The 15495-nt window shown below is 43.3% G+C and overlaps 1 protein-coding gene across 1 annotated transcript; it reads left to right on the top strand.

Annotated features, from left to right (window-relative positions):
• Positions 1-1956: 1956 nt before the first annotated feature.
• LOC137326915 (thiosulfate:glutathione sulfurtransferase-like) lies at positions 1957-12021 on the top strand. Its single transcript, XM_067992296.1, has 3 exons — positions 1957-2047; positions 2172-2334; positions 11997-12021. The coding sequence occupies exons 1-3, from the start codon at positions 1957-1959 to the stop codon at positions 12019-12021; spliced, it is 279 nt and encodes a 92-aa protein (XP_067848397.1).
• The last annotated feature ends 3474 nt before the right edge of the window (positions 12022-15495 follow it).

Raw genomic sequence — 15495 nt, 5'->3', positions numbered from 1 at the left:
ATGCTACCATACCATTTTACCTCATACTTTTTCTCTAGTGATAGTGATTGTTTTTAGATCCTCCCTCCCGTTTGCCCCTTGATTATCTACTATTATTGGTATGCTTTTAGTGTCTTCTACTGTGAAGGCAGATACAAAATATCTGTTCAATGCCTCTGCCATTTCCTTGTTTTCCATTATTATTTCCCCAGTCTCATCCTCTAAGGGACCTATACTTGCTTTAGCTACTCTCTTCCTTTTTATATACTTGTACAAGCTCTTACTGTCAGTTTTTATATTTCTTGCTAGTTTACTCTCAAAATCTATTGTCTCCCTCTATTATTCTTTTAGTCCTCCTTTGCTGGTTTCTAAAGATTTCCCAATCTTTGGGCTTACCATTGATCTTTGCCATGTTGTATGCCTTTTCTTTTAACTTGATACCAACCTTAACTTCCTGAGTTAGCCATGGTTGGTACACCCTTCTCGTGGAATCTTTCTTCCTTACTGGGATATATTTTTGTTGAAAGTCATAAAATATCTTTTTAAATGTCTGTCACTGCTTATCCACTGTCACATCATCTAATCTGTTTTCCCAGTCCACTTTAGCCAACTCTGTCCTCATGCCATTGTAATTGCCCTTATTTAGGTTTAATACAGTAATTTCAGATTCAAATTCCTCACTCTCAAACTGGATGTGAAAGTCTATCATATTATGATCACTGTTTCCTAAGGGAAACTTTCAGGTCATTAATTAATCCTGTCTCATTACCCATTACCAGATGTAAAATGGCCTGTTCTCTTGTTGGTTCCACAACATATTGTTCTAAGGAACAGTCCCAAATATACTCTATGAACTCATCCTCAGGGTTACTTCCGTCAATTTGATTTGTCTAATCTATATGAAAGTTAAAACTACCCATGATTATTACATTACCTTTTTTACAAGCCCCCATTATTTCTTGATTTATATTTTGCCCTACAGTGTAGCTACTGTTAGGGAGCCTATAGACTACTCCCACCAGTGATTTCTTACCCTTGCTATTTCTTACCTCCACCCAAATTGATTCTACATCTTGATCTTCTGAGCCAAGATCATTTCTCACTATTGTGCTAATTTCATCCTTTATTAACAGAGCTACCCCACCACCTTTTCCTTTTTTCCTATCCTTCCGAAATGTCAGATTCCCTTGAATATTCAGTTCCCAACCTTGGTCACTATGCAACCACGTCTCTGTAATGGCAACGAGATCGTACCCATTTGTTTCAATTTGTGCTGTCAATTCATCTATCTTATCATGAATGCTGTGCACATTCAGATAAAGAACCTGTAATTTTGTCTTTTTACCATTTTTTCCTACTCTGACCCCATTTGCTGGTGCACTCTTATGTTTGTTCGCTCTGTCCCTTTCTGTCACACTCTGGTTATCATTACCCCTATCTCTTCCCTGTACTACTCCCTTGTCCTTTCTCTTCAATATTGTAAATTTCCCCCCACCTGAACCCTCCTCCTCCCCATTTAGTTTAAAGCCCTATCTATAGCCCTAGTTATTCAATTTGCCAGAACACTGGTCCCAGCATGGTTGAGGTAAAGCCCGTCTTGACGGAACAGCTCTCTCTTTCCCCAGTACTGGTGCCAATGCCCCATGAATCGAAACCCACTTCTCCCACACCAATCTTTGAGCCACGCATTCATCTCTCTGATCTTATTTACCCTATGCCAATTTGCTCCTGGTTCAGGTAATAATCCAGACATTATTATCTTTGTGGTTCTGCTTTTTAATTTAGTCCCTAGCTGCTCATACTCTCTCAGCAGAACCTCTTTCTTAGTCTTACTTTTTCTAATAAAAAGCATGTTCTATTGCTACATTTTTTGTTTATCTAGACCGGTAAATATTTTATGGAGAGTTGCAGTTCATTTTATTTCCCCATAACTTTTGTTTTCCAACTAAGGTGGTATCTTATCAAGAGCTGAATCGGATGATTGCAAATCATGACATCCAACTTTATGATGTGCGACAGCCGGAGGAGGTGGCTCAGGGCAAGATTCCCACTTCAATCAACGTTCCCTGTAAAATAGAGTTCCGTTGTTCAACATCAATTAACTTTTCTGTACCCTTTATTTCACTGACTAAGGTTAAGGTCTAATGATGTTCTTGTTGCCAAACCTACTGATCTTGTTCTTGCCTTTGTAGTAGGTCAGCTTGAGGCTGCCCTTAAGATGGATGCTGGGACATTTCAGGAGACATATAAGTCGCAGATGCCAAAAAGGGAGGAGGCTAACATTGTATTTCAGTGTCGCTCTGGCGTAAGAAGTGCTACTGCCTTAGAAACAGCTCGGAATCTAGGATTTTCCAAGTATGTACACTTCTAAACATCAACAAATGATAAAGGAACTTTCTATGATAAGGCTCTATAAAAGCTTTATCCTAGAGATGCCGTGACATTAATACTATAACTCACGTGGTCATTCATCTTGCTGTGTGAAATACAGCTGCCACATTTACTTAGATATCAACAATTACTACACTTCAAAGAAACTTCCTTTGTGATATATCTGAACGATGTGATAAGATTTTATATCAATGGAAATCTTTCTTTCTATGGGTGCTGCAGTATGTTAGAGACTAATGTGCGATATCACTTACTGCTCGGATAGGGGTGTGCATCAGAGGCCCTTCATGCACTGAGTTTCTAACGTCAGGAGCCTTATATATGCAAATTGAGGTCCTATCACTTAGATAAAACCCCTACCCTATTGAGTGTGGCATCCATGGTGTACACCCTCTGGAGGTCCTGTGTAAATAAAGTGCTCCTCTGGGCCCCAAAAAATGCAAGTTTGGGCCATTGCTGCTCCAGACTAACCCCCTGTCCCACATGCGAAACCCTCCCGAAGGTCCCTATGATTACCTGACTACTGACCTAGTGACCTCTGGGCCACTCAGTCTTCGTGGGCCCAAAGCCAAAAAGCTGGGCAAGCAGGTGGCTGGTGGGATGTTAATTAGGCCCCGACGTTAAAATGGACTGGGTCACCCACTGCAGTTCCTGTGGGGGAGGCCCGTGCATCCTAACAGCTTCCCGCCCGGGAGTTATAATTCCTCCTTAGATAATACCATTTCAGAATATATTCTGTTGCACTGCTCCTTCCATTGCAGAGGTATGTCCATATGCTATATGTTTTAATTAAATAGCCCCAGCACAATTTTCTATTCCTGGTCTTCTGCCAACATACAGCCGCACCACTGATATCTTCAACTGAAGTATAAACAAAGGTACATAGCAACCAACCTTAATAAAAGAAGTCAGAAAGGGGTCATCAAAAGTGTGAGACAACCCTTACAATCATGTCCCTCCACAAACAGTGACTGTCAGTACAAACTACCTGGGGTATCTGTAAAACATCCAGAACTGTATATTGCCCCTTTGGAAATGAGGCTCAATTTGTTTGCTACTTTAATTCAACCAACTGGGACATTCTTACAGAATTCTTTGCCATTTTTCCCTGTTCCAACCCCTGCTTCCATTCTTCTGATTCTTCCATTTATACTAGTGATGTAACTAATGTTGGGATAAAAATTCTGCCTGGTGCATGCTGAGAGTGCATATTGCAAAATGATGCAAATCCTAGGTGATGAGTTAAAATTAATGCATAGAAAATCATAAGCTGGCAGTGTGCAATTTCACGATACCCTTCTTGGCTGCAAGAGACTCATAACTCTGTCATGCTCTTCCTGGTGAATAGTAATGTGCGGATCTCCTAGGATATACCTAAGTACAACACCGTTTTGGATACTGTTGGGGGAGATGGCTCACCAGGGGAAGGTGGCAGTGGCCAGGTTCATGGCACCGTGGCTGGCTCTGCTGCACAGGAGGGCAGGAAAAAGAGTGGCAGAGCTATAGTGATAGGGGACTCGATTGTAAGGGGAATAGACAGGCGTTTCTGCGGACGCAACCGAGACTCCAGGATGGTATGTTGCCTCCCTGGTGCAAGGGTCAAGGATGTCTCGGAGCGGCTGCAGGACATTCTGGAGGGGGAGGGTGAACAGCCAGTTGTCGTGGTGCATATAGGCACCAACGATATAGGTAAAAAACAGGATGAGGTCCTACAAGCTGAATTTAGGGAGTTAGGAGTTAAACTAAAGAGTAGGACCTCAAAGGTAGTAATCTCAGGATTGCTACCAGTGCCACGGGTTAGTCAGAGTAGGAATGACAGGATAGCTAAGATGAATACGTGGCTTGAGAGATGGTGCAAGAGGGAGGGATTCAAATTCCTGGGCCATTGGAACCGGTTCTGGGGGAGGTGGGACCAGTACAAATTGGACGGTCTGCATCTGGGCAGGACTGGAACCAATGTCCTAGGGGGAGTGTTTGCCAGTGCTGTTGGGGAGGGTTTAAACTAATGTGGCAGGGGGATGGGAACCGATGCAGGAAGTTAGTGGGAAATAAAGTGGTGACAGAAACAAAAGGCAGTCAGGGAGAGTGTACAGAACATGACCGGACAGATGGTCTGAGAAAGCAGGGCAAAGACCAAGGGAAGTCTAGATTAAACTGCATTTATTTCAATGCAAGAAGTCTGATGGGCAAGGCAGATGAACTCAGGGCATGGATGGGTACATGGGACTGGGATGTTATAGCTATTACTGAAACATGGCTAAGGGAGGGGCAGGACTGGCAGCTCAATGTTCCAGGGTACAGATGCTATAGGAAAGATAGAGCAGAAGGTAAGAGAGGAGGGGGAGTTGCCTTCTTGATTAGGGAGAACATCACGGCAGTAGTGAGAGGGGATATATCCGAGGGTTCGCCCACTGAGTCTATATGGGTAGAACTGAAAAATAAGAAGGGAGAGATCACTTTGATAGGATTGTACTACAGACCCCCAAATAGTCAATGGGAAATTGAGGAGCAAATATGTAAGGAGATTACAGACAGCTGCAAGAAAAATAGGGTGGTAATAGTAGGGGACTTTAACTTTCCCAACATTGACTGGGACAGCCATAGCATTAGGGGCTTGGATGGAGAGAAATTTGTTGAGTGTATTCAGGAGGAATTTCTCATTCAGTATGTGGATGGCCCGACTAGAGAGGGGGCAAAACTTGACCTCCTCTTGGGAAATAAGGAAGGGCAGGTGACAGAAGTGTTAGTGAGGGATCACTTTGGGACCAGTGATCATAATTCCATTAGTTTTAAGATAGCTATGGAGAAGGATAGGTCTGGCCCAAAAGTTAAAATTCTAAATTGGGGAAAGGCCAATTTTGATGGTATTAGACAGGAACTTTCAGAAGTTGATTGGGAGAGTCTGTTGGCAGGCAAAGGGACGTCTGGTAAGTGGGAGGCTTTCAAAAGTGTGTTAACCAGGGTTCAGGGTAAGCACATTCCTTATAAAGTGAAGGGCAAGGCTGGTAGAAGTAGGGAACCTTGGATGACTCAGGAGATTGAGGCACTAGTCAAAAAGAAGAAGGAGGCATATGACATGCATAGGCAGCTGGGATCAAGTGGATCCCTTGAAGAGTATAGAGATTGCCGGAGTAGAGTTAAGAGAGAAATCAGGAGGGCAAAAAGGGGATATGAGATTGCTTTGGCAGATCAGGCAAAGGTGAATCCAAAGAGCTTCTACAAATACATAAAGGGCAAAAGGGTAACTAGGGAGAGAGTAGGGCCTCTTAAGGATCAACAAGGTCATCTATGTGCGGAACCACAAGAGATGGGTGAGATCCTGAATGAATATTTCACATCGGTATTTACGGTTGAGAAAGGCATGGATGTTAGGGAACTTGGGGAAATAAATAGTGATGTCTTGAGGAGTGTACATATTACAGAGAGGGAGGTGCTGGAAGTCTTAACGCGCATCAAGGTAGATAAATCTCCGGGACCTGATGAAATGTATCCCAGGACGTTATGGGAGGTTAGGGAGGAAATTGCGGGTCCCCTAGCAGAGATATTTGAATCATCCACCGCTACAGGTGAGGTGCCTGAAGATTGGAGGGTAGCAAATGTTGTGCCTTTGTTTAAGAAGGGCGGCAGGGAAAAGCCTGGGAACTACAGACCAGTGAGCCTGACATCTGTAGTGGGTAAGTTGTTAGAGGGTATTCTGAGGGACAGGATCTACAGGCATTTGGAGAGGCAGGGACTAATTAGGAACAGTCAGCATGGTTTTGTGAGAGGAAAATCATGTCTCACGAATTTGATTGAGTTTTTTGAAGGGGTAACCAAGAAGATAGATGAGGGCTGTGCAGTAGACGTGGTCTACATGGACTTCAGCAAAGCATTTGACAAGGTACCGCATGGTAGGTTGTTACATAAGGTTAAATCTCATGGGATCCAAGGTGAGGTAGCCAATTGGATACAAAATTGGCTTGACGACAGAAGACAGAGGGTGGTTGTAGAGGGTTGTTTTTCAAACTGGATGCCTGTGTCCAGCGGTGTGCCTCAGGGATCGGTGCTGGGTCCGCTGTTATTTGTTATTTATATTAATGATTTGGATGAGAATTTAGGAGGCATGGTTAGTAAGTTTGCAGATGACACCAAGATTGGTGGCATTGTGGACAGTGAAGAAGGTTATCTAGGATTGCAACGGGATCTTGATAAATTGGGCCAGTGGGCCGATGAATGGCAGATGGAGTTTAATTTAGATAAATGTGAGGTGATGCATTTTGGGAGATCGAATCGGGCCAAGACCTACTCCGTTAATGGTAGGGCGTTGGGGAGAGTTATAGAACAAAGAGATCTGGGAGTACAGATTCATAGCTCCTTGAAAGTGGAGTCACAGGTGGATAGGGTGGTGAAGAAGGCATTCGGCATGCTTGGTTTCATTGGTCAGAACATTGAATGCAGGAGTTGGGATGTCTTGTTGAAGTTGTACAGGGCATTGGTGAGGCCACACTTGGAGTACTGTGTACAGTTCTGGTCACCCTATTATAGAAAGGATATTATTAAACTAGAAAGAGTGCAGAAAAGATTTACGAGGATGCTACCGGGACTTGATGGTTTGACTTACAGGGAGAGGTTAGACAGACTGGGACTTTTTTCCCTGGAGAGTAGGAGGTTAAGGGGTGATCTTATAGAAGTCTATAAAATAATGAGGGGCATAGATAAGGTCGATAGTCAAAATCTTTTCCCAAAGGTAGGGGAGTCTATAACGAGGGGGCATAGATTTAAGGTGAGAGGGGAGAGATACAAAAGGGTCCAGAGGGGCAATTTTTTCACTCAAAGGGTGGTGAGTGTCTGGAACGAGCTGCCAGAGGCAGTAGTAGAGGCGGGTACAATTTTGTCTTTTATAAAGCAATTGGACAGTTACATGGGTAAGATGGGTATAGAGGGATATGGGCCAAGTGCAGGCAATTGGGACTAGCTTAGTGGTATAAACTGGGCGACATGGACATGTTGGGCCGAAGGGCCTGTTTCCATGTTGTAACTTCTATGATTCTATGATTCTATGATTCTATGAACACCTCGGCTTTATACATGGATGGCGGCAGCTCCTTCTTGAGTACCTATGCCTTGCATGTCTTTTCTAATCGTCCTCTCGAACCTGTAGATAGGGATGCCCAGTTTGATAGCTACAGGTCCTATTTAGGCTCCAGGCTATTACAGTTCCCTTGACAGATATTCCCAGATAGGAAATGGGGTGCAGCTTTTAAGAAGATCTGAATAGCTACAGAGTGAAAGCCAAATAAACAGCAAAGAAGCAGAAAAACCACTAGTTCAATATGTAGCTACTTGCAACAACTACCAAACAGACTTTCCTTCAAGAAAGAAAAATCCAACATAGCTGAAGGGTTCTACCAGCCAGTGTTTGTTTTATATAGGCACTGAGCAACTGCAGCATTGTTCATATCTCTTGCATGTCCAACAAACAGCCACTGCATCTTGCCTTTGATGGCTCCATCCTAGTCCTTCGTCTGGACACTCTTGGCCTCACTATCTGCTGTGATCTCAAATGTAACTCTTGCATTTTTTCTATTGCTAACGATGTCTCCAAGCAACTCATATTCCTCTTTCAGATAAAACATTTATTTTCCCCTCAACAAGTCTTAGCTTTGTTAAAGCTCAAATCTGCAGCCATATCTGAGGAAGCCCCTTCTAAGATCTCCATCACACTCCTAAACATGATACAAGAAAAAAACATCATCCGACGGGAAATGCTTCTCTCATCTTTGCTCCCCTATCCCTCTCCATTCCAACCTTTCTTGCCTATCTATTTTAGAAATATAGTATGATCATTGCATCTCTTAACTTTCCTGTCTTATTCCTCCTAAGCTTCAAGCTCCATCTTTGATACTATTCTTCATCCCTGCTTCCTCTGTTTGAAATCCTTTTACGTAGCCTTCAACTTTAATTCATTCTTTCCTAATTCCTTTCCTAATACCTTGTCATTCCTCCGACAATCTACAGCCTCTGAGACAAACTTAAAATTAACAATTGAGCTAGCGCGCGGAAGAGCATTCCAAACTTCTCCCACCCTTTGCATGTAGAAGCGTTTCCTAACTTCACTCCTGCAAGTCCTGGCTCTAAATGTTAAGCTATGTCCCCTAGTCCTAATATTCAAGTATAGGAGACCTCCAAAAACAGGTACAAATGCATCAGCAGCCAGAAGCAATAATCCAGAAACTAACCTGTAAATCCTACATAGTCCCTTTAAATAGCACTAGTGTGGGGGTCCTCTAGGCCATCTAGGACATGTTTAGCTGGTTGTGGTTAAGAGCAGCGTTGGCTGCAGCGTTAAATGCCAAAATGGTGTCTATGCCTTTAAATCAGCGTTGCACAATGATCTAATGCATATTCTCCTTACTTTACATGCTGCCGGTGTTTGTTATCTGCGCCTGCGCAAACCCCTTTACCAAGATGGCGTCTGGCGCAAGTCACGCTAGAAGTGTGTGCGCACATCCCGGATGCCATTTTGGAACTTTAGGAGGCCGTGCAGTGCTGAAACAACAGCGCTACACAGCTTAATTTCTAGCCCTAAGTGACTGTGAAATATTTGCAAGATAAAAAATAATTTTAAAAAAACGTTGCATCCAGTTAGGGCTTTTATTTATCCACAGTAAGGATTACTGCAGTTGACAACAAGGATGCTTTTGCAAATGAAAGGATCCCCACACACAATAGCAAACGAATTTATTAAACTCTGCACTTCCCCTAATCACAAGCTAATAAAGATTGCAATTTCAGTTTGAGTATCAGAATTTACAGATGCTCTCTTAACACCAGTAAGTGCTACATCAGTATTACAATTAAGCAACTGGTAATATCAGCCATGGTTTCCACTCCTGATTGCTTATTCAGTGACCCCTCCTGGAGAATGTCAACGTGTGAATACTGGACTTGGACAGGATCAGTCACAGTTGTCTTCCTTCTCCCCCCATACTCACCCTTGTTGACGAAACTAGGCTCGCACATGAGGAATGGCATTTTGGGCAAGGCATTGGAGGAGTGTCAATACCAGTGGAACCATACTCCATCATGAGTCACTACAGGAGGCATTTTCCAATTGGGTTTGCCCAATATACAGGTTTCATTCTGCAGGATCTCTGCCATCTTTTCACCTCACATGTATCTCCAGGGTAGGAAGCACCTGCCTGACATATTACAATGTTGGCAGGACATCCTGCACACAATTCCCCGACATTCATGAACACAGGATGTTCAGTGCAAATTGTGCATGTCTGAAATGGGCTGCTAGTGACTGAGAAGCATATGGAAGTTCATTTAAAGGGCACAATAATATAAAGGTAAGTGTTTTTTTTGTCTATTTATGAACCGTTTTCCTTCTTTTTTCAATTCTGTTATCTGCTTTCACTTAGGTTGTCATAAACCTTTGTGTTGATTGTTCTGCTGCTTTTTTTCTTATCAGCAACATTACTGGGTAGGGTTCTGTGCCCATCCACTGGTACCCGAACAACTGCATCTGCAGACAGGTGCATATACCTCACTTTGGCAGACGATCAGGGTATGCAGAGGCTCTTACTCCTACGAGAGGCTGTAACAGCAAACCCAATGACACACGTGTGATATGTGATGCTGGATGACACTTTCAATCACAGTTTATTGTGCCTTAAGTGTTACTGCATGAAAGGCGGCTTGCCGAGGTGTTGAACAGTGAATGTATCCCAATTTGCCACACTTGCCAAGAGGCCACTAGTCGTATCTGTAGGCATTGCCACACTTATCTGGCAACAATCATGGGGAAGTGACTTTGCAGGGCCCGGCTCAGCAGCGCTGTACTGCCGGCAACTAACATGCGGCATAGGGCGAGCACTGCCAGTGACAGTAACAGTCAGCTACAACCTCAAAACTGCACCCACCTCCTTCCAGGAACGCTGCAGTGCTGACCTACAGGAATGGTGCATTGAGAGGCAAACAGGGCCACCCTCCTGGCAACCACCTCCACTTCAGTAGCCATCAACTAAGGTACTGAGTAGATTGAGTAGATTGGGCCTATACTGTCTGGAGTTTAGAAGAATGAGAGGCGATCTCATTGAAACATATAAGATTCTAAGAGGGCTTCTAAGAGTAGATGCTGAGAGGATATTTCCCCTGGCTGGAGAGTCTAGAACTAGAGACATGGTCTCAGGATAAGGGATTGGACATTTAGGACTGAGATGAGGAGGTATTTCTTCACTCAGAGGGTTGTGCATATTTGGAATTCTCTACCCCTGAGGGCTGTGGATGCTCAGTCTTGGAGTATATTCAAGACTGAGATTGATAGATTTTTGGATTCTAAGGGAATCAAGGGATATGGGAATCAGGCGGGGTTGAGGTCGAAGAGCAGCCATGATCTTATTGAGTGGCGGAGCAGGCTTGAGGGGCCATATGGCCTACTCCTGCTCCTATTTCTTATGTTTTTATGTTACTGAGCTGCTCTGTAACTTGCTTGCCGTCTTGTCCTGCACATTGGGTTTCCTTTCACTTTACTTCACTTCCGCCTGTCATTTCTTAACCCTTTTCCCCTTCAGCTTGGATTGAAATGCCTTTTGAGTCTTTCTGGGGGCTGGAAGAATTTTTCTCTTCCTCAATGACATTTTCCTTTAATTACCCATATCCCTTTAAATTTCACCCACATGCAATTTTCCTCTCCCACCATTAGTGTTCTCCTTGCACACATCAAAATCTGTGCGTGTCTAATTGCGATAATGAGCAGGCCATGGAAAATTGTTTAGGAGGCCGTGTAGCGCTGAAAACTGCATTCGTATCAGAAAATCTACCCAACTGCTTTCAGGGGAGTGGTTGAGAGAAAATTTGAGGGAACGGGTAAGAATAAGCCTGAAAAATAAGAAAATCAGTAACTCCAATTTCCTTTAGATCATCCTTTTCAAATAAATAGCGTGCAGTAGATCTCATATTTTATATCAGCATAGTATTTAAATAACTTACCCAGCAGTAAAGAAGGAACAAGGCAGTATATCATTAACCGCATGACAGTGGATCTTATCATTTCATAGAAGAAGAGTGAGAATCTTTTAGGTTCCATGGGGTATTCCAATCAATGCCACAGAATGTTCAACTAAAATGACATTAGTCCGATCATTTTAGCACAAACACAATGCAAACTGCTATGTAAGCCTATAATTTTTATCTCTGAAACAAAGCCAGTAGAGATATTGAAGCCAAGATGGGAATCATTTAAATGAAAGAAGAAAGAACTTGCATTTACATAGCGCTTTTCCAAGACGTCCCGAAGCGGCTCACAGCTAATTAAGTACTTTTGAAGTGAAGTCACTATTCTTATGTAGACAAATGTGGCAGCCAATTTTTTCTGTATCTTTGTGAGTCCCGCTTGGATTTTGGTCCCGCCAGGCCTCTCACACCCTCTTAACACCGGCGGGTCTGAGTATATTTGGGTCCATTATCTATGTTAATCAGGCTAGATAAAAAGTCTCAAATGGAATAGGTCAAAGTGAAGGATTTGTAGCTGTGAGAAATACGTTGCCTGAATAATTGTATCAATTGTGTAACCGCCTTGAAATTCACTGGAAGTTTTTATTTCATATTTGCACATCACACTATCCATATTTTGTCTCTAGAGTTCGTCACTATAAAGGAGGCTAAATTGAATGGGTCGAGCGTGAAGGATACTGACAACATGACCATGAATTTGTCACCTTAAATTCGAGGACACAATGAAGTTCTGTGGCAGATCTATGAGCTCTGATCTAGGTCCTATTAAACAACCCAATTTGTTTAAATCATGTCCTCTGGTCTTTAATTTTTCTATCTATGGAAATAATCTATCTTTACCTTGGCCTTGATTTTAACTCCCCCGCCTTGCAGAACCAGGTGAAGGGGGGAAGGGCAGTTAAAATGGAGCAGGGGGCTTATCCACTCCTTTCCTGCCCCGACTGCAATTTTAAATTGCAGGCGGAAAGGGCACCCGACCCAAGCCGGCTGGGTCCTCTTTAAATATGCAGGTCGGGCTCTGATGACATCATCTGGGCCTGATCTGACATTTTAACCTGAGGCCTGAGCGGGAGAACAGTAGTGGCTTCTCCACCAGGCTAAACCTGCTGAGAACAGTAGCCTGGGTCAGAACAGACCTAGTGAGATACGCTTCAACATTTGATTTTTAGTTTCCTTGCGAGCCAGGAGGAGCAGGAGTGCTCCTCTGGGACCCACAAGAAAACTTTGATGGGGCTCACTTTTGCCCATCTGGAGGTGGTATACCTCAACTCACTTGGTGTACTGTTGTCTAGAGATGTACCAGGTCCCGACTGAGGGAGGCAAGCAGGAACTCCTGATGTATGGAGTCCCCACCCCTGGCTCTGCCCTGATGGCATTTGCCATATAACGGGGCAGGTGAAGGTTTCACCCTTTACAGGGCATGTTGGAAACTCCAAGAAATGGCAGAGATGATTCAACCGGGTCTCGGTTGTTTTCTGCTGGGTTCCATCGGCCTCCTGCTGGAGTTCTGGTGGGAGACCTGAAAAGGGAACCCCAAAGTCTTTTATAAACATACAAATAGTAATAGGGTAGTCAAATAGAAGGGTAGGACCAATCAGGGACAAAAAAGATCTTCTTGTGGAGGTAGATGGCATGGCTGAGGCATTGAATGATTACTTCGCATCAGTCTTCGCTAGAGAAGAGGATGTTGCCATTGTAGCAGTAAAGGAGGGAGGTAGTAGTGATATTGGATAGGATAAAAATAGATAGTGAGGAGGTACTCAAAAGATTGGCAGTACTCAAAGTAGAAAAGTCACCCGGTCCAGATGGGTTGCATCCTACATTACTGAGGGAAGTAAGGGTGGAAATTGCAGAGGCTCTGGCCACAATCTTCCAATCCTCCTTAGATATGGGGACAGTGCCAGAGGACTGGAGGATTGCAAATGTTACATCCCTGTTCAAAAAAGGGGAGAGGGATAAACCCGGCAATTACAGGCCAGTCAGCCTAACGTTGGTGGTGGGGAAACTTTTAGACAATAATCCGGGACAAAATTAATTGGCACTTGGAAAAATATGGGCTAATAAATGAAAGTCAGCACGGATTTGTTAAAGGAAAATCGTGTTTGACTAACTAGATTGAGTTCTTTGATGAAGTAACGGAGAGGGGTTGATGGGGATAGTGTGGTTGATGTTGTGTATATGGACTTTCAAAAGGAATTTGATTATGTACCACATAATAGACTTGTTAGCAAAATTAAAGCCCATGGGATTAAAGGGACAGTGGCAGTGTGGATACAAAATAGGCTAGGGGACAGAAAGCATAGACTAGTGGTGAACGGTTATTTTTCAGACTGGAGGGAAGTATACAGTGGTGTTCCCCAGGGGTCAGTATTAGGACCACAGCTCTTTTTGATATATATTAATGATCTGGACTTGGGCATGGAAGCTTTAATTTCAAAGTTTGCAGATAATACGAATCTCAGAAATGTAGTAAACAATGTGGAGGATAGTAACAGACTTCAGGAGGACATAGACAGATTGGTGAAATGGGCAGACACATGGCAGGTGAAATTTAACGAAGAGAAGTGTGAATCGATGCATTTTGGTAGGAAGAATGAGGAGAGGCAATATAAACTAAATGGTACAATTTTAAAGGGGGTGCAGGAACAGAGAGACCTGGGGGGAGAAAACAAATCTTTGAAGGTGAAAGGACAAGATGAAAAGGCTGTTAAAAAAGCACATGGGATCCTGGGCTTTATTAATAGAGGCATAGAGTACAAAAGCAGGGAAGTTATGCTAAACCTTCATAAAACATTGGTTAGACCTCAGCTGGAGTATTGTATTAAATTCTGGGCACCACCATTTAGGAAGGATGTCAAAGCCTTAGAGAAGGTGCAAAAGAGATTTACTAGAATGGTACCAGGAATGAGGGACTTCAGTTATGTGGAGAGACTGGAGAAGCTGGGATTGTTCGCCTTAGAACAGAGAAGGTTAAGGGGAGATTTGATAGAGGTATTCAAAATCATGAACGGTTTTGATAGAGTAAATAAGGAGAAACTGTTTCCAGTGGCAGAAGGGTTGGTAACCAGAGGACACAGATTTAAGGTGATCGGCAAAAGAGCCAGAGGCGACATGAGGAGACACAGCGAGTTGTAATGATCTGGAATGTACTGCATGAAAGGATGGTGGAAGCAGATTCAATAGTAACTTTCAAAAGGGAATTGGATAAATACTTGAAGGAAAAAATTTATAGGGCTATGGGGAAAGAGCTGGGGAATGGGACTAATTGGATAGCTCTTTCAAAGTGCCAGCACAGGCACAATGGGCCTAATGGCCTCCTCCTGTGCTGTACCTACAATGATACTACTATGAACCCCTGTGGCTTTTCAGACTCTTGAAGAGGTTTACTTGCCATAGCCACAATGTAACTTTGCTAAGTGGCACTTACTTTTTCAAAACACAGACAGCCTTCTGGGTTTTGGTTGCGACACCGCGACACGGCTGGAAAAGAATCTGGAAAGGGAGGGGGTGGGTCCAGTTGTTGTGATCCATGTCGGAACTAATGGCATAGGAAAGAATAGGAGGTCCTGCTAAGGAAGTATCAAGAGTTAGGAACTAAATTGAAAAGCAGGACCTCCAGGGTAGTAATCTCAGGATTAATCTCACGTGCGAATTGGCATAGGGACAAACAAATCAGAAAAGTAAACATGTAGCTGAAGCATTGGTGTGGGAAAGAAGGGTTCCTTTTCAGGGACACTGGCACCAGTACTGGGACAGGAAGGAGCTGTACTGTTGGGACGGGTTGCACCTGAACCGCACTGGGACCAGGGTCCTAGCAGAAAGGATAAATAGGGTGGTTAATAAGATTTCAAACCGATAAAGGTGGGGGAGGGTTCAGGCAAAAACATTGGTAAAAAATGTAAAACAAGAGTAAGAAAAAGGAACCAGAGTAAAGTCCAGGCCAGTGTTGTAGAAACCATAAATACTCCAGGTCTGGGAAACAATAAAATAACTGAAATAAACATAGCAGGAGTGATAAATAAGAAAAATTAGAAGGTAAAAAGTATAAAAGTAAAAGGAACAACTACTAAAGACATTTTAAACTGCCTGTACAGCAATGTACACAACTTCTGAAATAAAACAGGG

Source organism: Heptranchias perlo, chromosome 11 (genome assembly GCF_035084215.1).
Source record: "Heptranchias perlo isolate sHepPer1 chromosome 11, sHepPer1.hap1, whole genome shotgun sequence".
Classification (NCBI taxonomy): Eukaryota; Metazoa; Chordata; class Chondrichthyes; order Hexanchiformes; family Hexanchidae; genus Heptranchias; species Heptranchias perlo.
Note: the sequence above shows the minus strand (reverse complement) of the source record. Positions and strands in the feature narration are given on the sequence as shown.

Coding starts and splice junctions, on each gene's coding strand:
- LOC137326915 (XM_067992296.1), top strand. CDS start 1,957: ATGATTGCAAATCATGACATCCAACTTTATGATGTGCGACAGCCGGAG. Junction 2,048..2,171: donor CACTTCAATCAACGTTCCCT/GTAAAATAGAGT, acceptor TTGCCTTTGTAG/TAGGTCAGCTTGAGGCTGCC. Junction 2,335..11,996: donor CGGAATCTAGGATTTTCCAA/GTATGTACACTT, acceptor TTTTGTCTCTAG/AGTTCGTCACTATAAAGGAG.